Here is an 8,113-nt window from a genome sequence, read left to right as displayed (position 1 = left end):
CCTTATTTTCTTTGTCAATAATGATGAAAATAGTATATCTTCTCAATTTCGTTATGCTGATATAAACTATTGGATCCATGATCATAGACACCACTAAACAGCTTTAACTCGTTCCAATACCATCTAATCCTTATTTTCTTTGTCAATAATGATGAAAATAGTATATCTTCTCAATTTCGTTATGCTGATATAAACTATTGGATCCATGATCTCTCCATGATTTACTTTATTTCGTGCTTGGTATATGTTGCAACAATAAAGAAGAGCTGAACCTGTAACCTCATCCAATCCTTGGAGAGAAATATGAAACCCATGCACACACCACATCCTTTCTAAACATTGAAGCTATATGCATTAAAAATATGAAAGATCATATTTGAATTTCTTTTTAATAAAAGATAATGCTCAGTCATGAGCTTCTTTGCATATATGAGAACATATTGTGGATTATATTTTTTCATGGTGGTAGTTATATGTGCTTCTTACTTTGCCATGACAATGCTATTGAGCCAGTATAGGAGAAACTACTAGTATACCTTTCATCCACACTACTAGTCCAATCTACATTAATCAAACCATGAAGGCCTAAATATATGGATTTATCATATTTGAGTCCATAATCCCATGACATTGTACCATAGATATGCTTGAGAACTCTTCTATCTACATCTAGATGAGCCCTTTTGGAACTCGACATATATTGACTTCGAACACTAACTGAATAGAGGTCTCCCAATGGTCAAATAAATCAAACCATCAATGAGTTGTCTATATTGTTGAGGATCTATATTTGTTATTCTATCATAAGTTGAAAGCTTTATATTTGTTTCAATGGGTGTAGGCAAGGGTTTTCAATCATCCACTTTTGAGCTTCTAAGTGTGTCAACATGATGCTCTCCATATTTTGATGATAAGAAAATAATAGAGGTCATGTCCTTCATGTCAAACTCGATGAGTAAATCATCCACATAAAGAACAATGAGAATAATGTCCTGCAATGTATAGATGGAAGGATATGAACCTGATGGTTGAAAACCCATACCGATGAAGTGATTATAGATCCTAGGTGCTTGCTTCAATCCATACAAGGATTTGAAGAATTTGCAAATTTTTTGTTCTTGAACTTTAATAATACAAGGATTTGAGGAATTTGCAAAACTTTTTGTTCTAGAGATGACATATGTTGGAGCAAGAAGGGTAGATAACAAAACAGGCAAGGAAATAATTTCAAAATTTTTTTGTCTGCAAATAGAATTGATGATATTTATGGGGAAATGTCAATGGACACGTGGAAAGGCCTCCTTCTCCCGGTGTATGTAAATCGAGTGAGACCTAATGCCCATGAAATGATCAACAAGTCACCAATCGAAATGGTGATTCAACATGACACATCATGCTGGTCTCCCTGCACCCTTAGAGGCTTCCCGGTGTCATGGCTACCAATGGTGGGGAGCTTGTTACCTGGATGGGGGAGGCGGCATGGCTGCTGGCATCTCTGCTTGTTAGAGGAAGATGATAAGTAGCTGAGAGCTTCGAGATGCATCAGTGGGGGTGCGAGAGGCAGGAGAGAGTGTCTTCAAGGCCCTTTGGTAGCACCTTCTATCGAATATCCCAGTCGAGCACCAGGCTGGAATCCTCAAAATTCGTCAAGCGGGGTTGGTGGTCCAATGCCAGAGGTTTCCACTGATCCACCGTTTGGATTGTATGGGGTGATGAAATGTTAGTGCCAGTGGTGTTGGGTGTGTGCTACTGGCCGTCGACGATGTGGGAGGGCCTCGTAGGCCAGGTTGAGTTCATCAAGGTGTGGGTGGTGTCACACCAACTCGTGAAGCAACTTGGTGTATTGGTTGTCAAAACCTACTAAGGCTTTTAATTGGTGTGGTTGAGAGTGACCAAAGCTTCTGATTGGTGTGGGTGAGAGTGACCAAAGCTTGGGCCCTTCCTTTTCGGCACCCAACTCACCAACCAATGTGTTCGTTCCACCTTCGTGGGATGACCTTGCAAGTTTGGGCCCTTCCCTTTCGGCACCCAACTCACCAACCAATGTGTTGGTTCCACGTTTCGCCTTGTTTTGCAAGTCGGGCATCACGGTGGTGTCAACTGAGCCTCTAACGTTGGTTTCACACACGGGCGGACAAGGCGGCGTGAAGGGGCGTTCAACTTTGATAGCACAAATTCATTGGTGGAACTTCTTCTTCGTTGGATATTTTTCCATCCAGCCTAGGCAAGCCGCCCAAGGTACGGACAACCAAAAAGTACTCTGTGTTTGAGGCCCCATCTGCTCTCTCATCCAATATCCGGTTGTCTCTCATCCAATTCAGTTGGTGGAATTTGCTCTCATGTCGGCTCGTGTGTGAAATACCATAGTGCCCAAATGAGTTGTGTGTGAAATACCATAGTGCCCAAGTGAGCGGGAGGTGGATCTGTGTGAAACCAGCCTTACGTACGTGAGTTTAAGGTCCATCATAGAGGAAGAGGCATAGAACTTTCTCATACTTGTCATGGCTGCCGCGCGAAACCATGCAGCTCTGTCATACATTGCCTCACCGCTCGCCATTGCAGCGCCTCGCAGCTCATCTGCGCAGTCTATCGACTTCCTCCGAGGCTCCTCTCGAGCCCCGGGGCGGCACTCGAGCGGTTTCTTCGGCTTGCTCTTCTCGAATTATTTCAAAATGTTCATGTCCAGGTACCTTACGTACCGAGCGCTTATGGAAGGAGTACTTCACGGATCCCTCCAAGTGGTGGGACAAACGGAAAAGCAAAGTAAGCGCACGACGAGCCTGACTTGAAGAGTTTGCGCCGCTAAAGCTGTAGATTGGCTAGTCTGACGAATCTGGTGTGTATCTTAACAGACCAACCCAACAACTCCAGATTTCAAGCACAAATTCACCATGGAGTCGCTCTGGATAGACGACTGGTACAATCCAGCTTGGGTTAAAAACATGCTCGAGAAAGAAGAGTGCAAAAATAAGGGAATGTATAGGGCAAAAGCCTCCAGTGGCCAGGCTTGGTCATACTCTGAAGACCGTGTCTTGGTGAAAGAGTGTGGCAAAGATGCCTTTAGGTCTAGTGTAGAGCTGAATGCATCTAAAGCAAAGGAACTTGGAGACAAGATTGACTGGGAGACGCTTAGCTTAGATGAGGTACTCTCTCTTTTGGAACGGATGTCTCACCTGCCGTCAGTTGAGAACTTTACATGCATTTTGCATAAGTGCAGAAAAATGAAAAATCTAGTGTATACCAAGCTCTTGCATTCCTACATGTGCAGAAGTGGGCTGGAAGATCACAGAGCTCTTGGGAACTACCTAGTGCCAATGCTGGTACAAGTTGGAAGCATGTACGATGCTCAGCAGGCTTTTAACAGGCTGGCTGATCGGAATGTGTATTCTTGGACTTCTCTCATAACGGGTTATATTGAATGTGGGGAATCACAGCATGCCCTCAACCTGTACCAGAAAATGCAAAGCGATTCTGTACATCCAAATAACTACACCTTTGTGGCCCTACTGAAGGCATGTGCTAAATTGAAAGATGCGGAAAGAGGCCGAGAAGTACATGCTGAGATTGCCAGAAAAGGGTTGGAAAGGGATCTTTTTGTTGGCAACACTTTGGTCGATATGTATGCCAAATGTGGCTCACTTGCAAGAGCAAGAGAAGGGTTTGAGAAGCTTCCATTTCGAGATGAGGTCTCATGGACGGCACTAATTGCAGGATATGCGGAGCAAGGTCTTGGTGAGGAAGCGCTGGACTGTTTCGAACAGATGCAATCATTGGGCATATCTCCGGATGCTGTCACATTTGCTTGCAGCTTGAAAGCTTGTGGCAGCATAGGATGCATAGACAAGGGCCGAGCAGTACATGTGAAGATTGCTAGATTGGGTTTGGAAAGAGATCTTTTTGTTGGCAACATCTTGGTGGATATGTATGCCAAATGTGGCTCACTTGCAGAAGCACGTGAAGCTTTTGACAAGCTTCCACTTCAAAGCGAGGTCTCATGGAATGCATTAATTGCCGGATGCATTGAGCATGGGCTTAGTCAGGAAGCTCTGAACTATTTAGGACAAATGCAGCTTGAGGGTATCTCGCCAAATGCTTTCACATTTGTTTGTGGCTTGAAAGCTTCTGTCAACCTTGCAGCTGTAGACAAGGGCCAAGAAATACATGCTGAGGTTGCAAGGAAGGACTTGGAAAGAGATCTTTCTATTGGCAGCACCTTGGTCGATATGTATGCCAAATGTGGCTTGCTTGCAAAAGCACAGGAAGTGTTTGACAAGCTGCTGGTTCGAGATGTTGTCTCATGGAACATACTAATTGCAGGATATGCTGAACATGGTCTTGGTGAGAAAGCACTGAACTGTTTCCAGCATATGCAAGCGGAGGACATTTCTCCAGATGCTTTCACATATGTTTGCAGCTTGAAAGCTTGTGGCATCTCAGGAGCCATAGACAAGGGCCGAGAAATACATGCTGACCTTTTTAGAAAGGGGTTTGAAAGAGATCTTTTCGTTGGCAACACTCTTGTTGATATGTACGCTAAATGTGGCTTGGTTGCACAAGCACGGGAAGTGTTTGACAAGCTGCCAGTTCGAGATGTTGTCTCATGGAATGCTCTAATTGCAGGGTATGCTGAGCATGGATTCAGTAAAGAAGCTTTGGACTCTTTCGAACGGATGCAATTGGAGGGGGTCTCTCCGGATGCTGTCACTTTTGCTTTCAGCTTGAAAGTTTGTGGCAGCATAGGAGCCACACACAAGGGCCAAGAAATACATGCTGAGATTTCCAGAAAAGGGTTGGAAAGAGATCTTTGCAATGCATTGGTCGATATGTATGCCAAATGTGGCTTGTTTGCGAAAGCAAGGGAAGCGTTCGACAAGCTTCCAGTCGGAAATGAGGTCTCCTGGACTTCACTAATTGTAGGATATGCGGAGCATGGTCTTGCTGAGGAAGCACTTAACTGTTTTGATCAGATGCAACTGCAGGGTGTCTCTCCGGATGCTGTCACATTTGTTTGCAGCTTGAAAGCTTGCGGCAGCATAGGAGCAATAAATGAGGGCCGAGCAATACATGCTGAGATAGGCAGAAAGGGTTTAGAAAGCGATCTCTTTGTTGGCAACACTTTGGTTGATATGTATGCCAAATGTGGCTCACTTGCAAAGGCACAGGAATTGTTTGACAAGCTGCCAGTTCGAGATGCGGTCTCATGGAACATACTAATTGCAGGATATACCGAACATGGTTTTCATGAGAACTCGCTAACCTGTTTAAAACAGATGCAGTTGGAAGGTGTCTCTCCCGATGCTGTCACATTTGTTTGCTGCTTGAAAGCTTGTGGTAGCATAGGAGCCATAGACAAGGGCCGAGAAATACATGATGAGATTGCCAGAAAGGGATTGGAAAGAGACCAATTTGTTGGCAACACCTTGGTGGATACGTATGCTAAATGGGGCTCACTTGCAAATTCACAGGAAGTGTTTGACAAGCTTCCAGCTCGAAATGCGGTCTCATGGAATGCACTAATTGCAGGATATGCTGACCATGGGCTTGGTGAGGAAGCTCTGAACTGTTTTGAACAAATGCAGTTGGAGGGTGTTCCTCTGGATGCGGTCACATTTGCTTGCAGCTTGAAAGCTTGTGGCAGCATAGGGGTTATAGAAAAGGGCAGAGAAATACACTCTGACATTGCCAGGAAGGGGTTAGAAAGAGATCTTTTTGTTGGTAGCACCTTAATCGATATGTATGCCAAATTTGGTTTGCTTGGAATAGCACGGGAAGCGTTTGAGAATCTTCCAGTGCGAAATGAGGTCTCATGGAATGCACTAATCACAGGATATGCTGAACACGGGCTTGGTGAAGAAGCTTTGAGCTGTTTCCAACAGATGAAATTGGAGGGTTTTTGTCTGGATGCTATCACATTTGTAGGGAGCTTGAAAGCTTGTGGATCCATAGGAGCCATAGACAAGGGTCGAGAAATACATGCTGAGATTGCCATAGAGGACTTGGAAGGAGATCTTTTTGTTGGCAACACCTTGGTTGATATGTACTCCAAATGTGGCTCGCTTGCAGAAGCACGGGAAGCGTTTGACAAGCTTCCAGTTCGAAATGAGGTCTCATGGAATGCATTAATTGCTGGATATGCTCAGCTAGGAGAAAGTGAAATTGTTTTCCGACTGCTTGAGAGAATGCAGGGAGAAGGGATAAAGCCAGGTGGGGTCACGTTTGTTGTTCTTCTTACTGTATGTAGTCACTCGGGTCTTGTGGATAACGGCCAGACATACTTTAAGGCCATGAGCAAAGATTATGGCATCAGTCCAACGATTGAGCACCACATTTGCTTGGTTGATCTCCTTGGCCGTGCAGGCCAATTAGATGAAGCAGAAGCGATGGTGAAGGAAATGCCTTTCCATCCTAATCCTGTGGTCTGGCATACCGTGTTGGGTGCTTGTCGGAAGTGGGGTAATGTGGAACTAGGAAGACAGGCCTTCAAAAATGCAGTGCAATTGGATGAAAAAGATTCTGCAGCATATGTCTTGATGTCTAATATTTATGCAGATGCTCACATGCTGGAGGATGAGAAGAAGTTGGAGGTAGTGAGAGTGGAACAAGAAGCATAGGAGTCAGAACAGAGTTGAACTTATGGCAGTATAGCGCATTCATTTTTGGTGGGGATTCAACACATTGCTTGCTAGAATATACTTGCAAAGCTAGAATATCTTTCCCTGAAAATGAGCAGGGAAGGGTATGGCATCAGATTGTTATTGGGTGTCACATGTCCCTCCTGAAAGTAAGCAGGAAACGAATGGCATCATATTTTCATTGGATGTCACAGGACATGTCCGTTGATACAAGAGGAAGGTAGGTTATGCGGGCACTATGAGAAGCTGCGTATCGCAGTATGCTAATTGATACATCTAAGAGCAGAAAACCTTGGCAATGAATCATGCTACCAGAATTGTGGAAGCTCTATGGAAGACATGGAAATATCTAATACCCTTTCTGAATTGGAAAGGTTACGTTCACTATCCATTACTCAATGTAGTTTCTCGAGCAATCTCTCAAGGATGCGCTTCAGCTGAACAAAAAAGGGTTGACAACCTGAGGTACTTACGGGATAGAAGCAAATAGGGATGGAAAACAGATTGAGAGTTGCAGATCCAATTCAAGCTTCACCGTTTTGATATGCATCTTCTTCATGATAGAATGCACGTCTAGGACAGACGTGGCAGGCAGCTCTCCTACTTCAAAGAATCTAGATGGCTTTCTCAAAGTAAGCTTTTCCTAGTTCCTATCTTCTAGGTGCCATCGCAACAGAAAATGGCAGGTGTCATGGCCCAAACACTAAGCTATCCTTTTCTTTTCAGGTGATGATATCAGATATACATGTTTATGTGGGATCAAGGATCCACTATCCATCCCAGTGGTAACTTTGGGGTGAGAATCTTGGAGTTGGTTAACGGAGGCCTGTAAGCGGCCGTTGACTGACAAAGGGCAGTGTAACTGACACTATTATCTCACAAATCTGAAATACAGCCAACTTGAACCATTGCCATTGCCCACAAGCAAAACTTAGAGCATGTAACTTCACAGCATAGCATCAATGAACCATTCAAAACAAGGGAGGCTAGAATGCCCCTACTCAAAAGCATGCAAAGTGACACGTGTTGACCTCAACACTCGGCGCCCCTTGCGGTATTTATTTAATTACTGGTTAGCTTAAATACAAGGGACTCCCTTCAAGAGCTCACCCGTAGGTGCAACCTAGTGTAATGCCAACCTGTGGTTGTGTCCGTGATCAACTCTCAGTGCTATTCTCTTGGTTCTCTTCAACAGCCATGCATAACACAAGTAGAACAACCCGACAGCATGCCAAGCAATGCATTCACAGATCAAAGCCATTACTGAGCCTAAGGCTTGTCACTGCACCCCTAGAAAGAGATTATCACAACCAGTGCCCCAATCCTCTTCCGGGCCAATGGCAGGGCATCCAACCTTTCAGAATCTCAGCAAGAATGACAGTAGCATAGAGTAGAAAGAGAAGATAAGAATCCAGTCAACAGAAAGAGCCTGTTTCAGCCTGAAACATCCCCAGAAGTTGGTTGAACAGTAGACAGTAGAC

At 44.4% G+C, this 8,113-nt stretch overlaps 1 protein-coding gene across 1 annotated transcript; it reads left to right on the top strand.

Annotated features, from left to right (window-relative positions):
- The first annotated feature begins 2,469 nt into the window (after window positions 1-2,469).
- LOC147899498 (pentatricopeptide repeat-containing protein At3g02330, mitochondrial-like) lies at window positions 2,470-7,623 on the top strand. Its single transcript, XM_087378079.1, has 2 exons — window positions 2,470-2,763; window positions 2,853-7,623. Exons 1-2 carry the CDS (start codon window positions 2,521-2,523, stop codon window positions 6,609-6,611), a joined length of 4,002 nt encoding a protein of 1,333 aa, XP_087234205.1. The 5' UTR covers window positions 2,470-2,520; the 3' UTR covers window positions 6,612-7,623.
- Window positions 7,624-8,113: the final 490 nt, after the last annotated feature.

Source organism: Dipteris shenzhenensis, chromosome 8 (assembly GCF_047967505.1).
Source record: "Dipteris shenzhenensis isolate YYH24624 ecotype China chromosome 8, Dip_SZ_1.0, whole genome shotgun sequence".
In the NCBI taxonomy this organism is placed as follows: domain Eukaryota; kingdom Viridiplantae; phylum Streptophyta; class Polypodiopsida; order Gleicheniales; family Dipteridaceae; genus Dipteris; species Dipteris shenzhenensis.
Note: the sequence above shows the minus strand (reverse complement) of the source record. Positions and strands in the feature narration are given on the sequence as shown.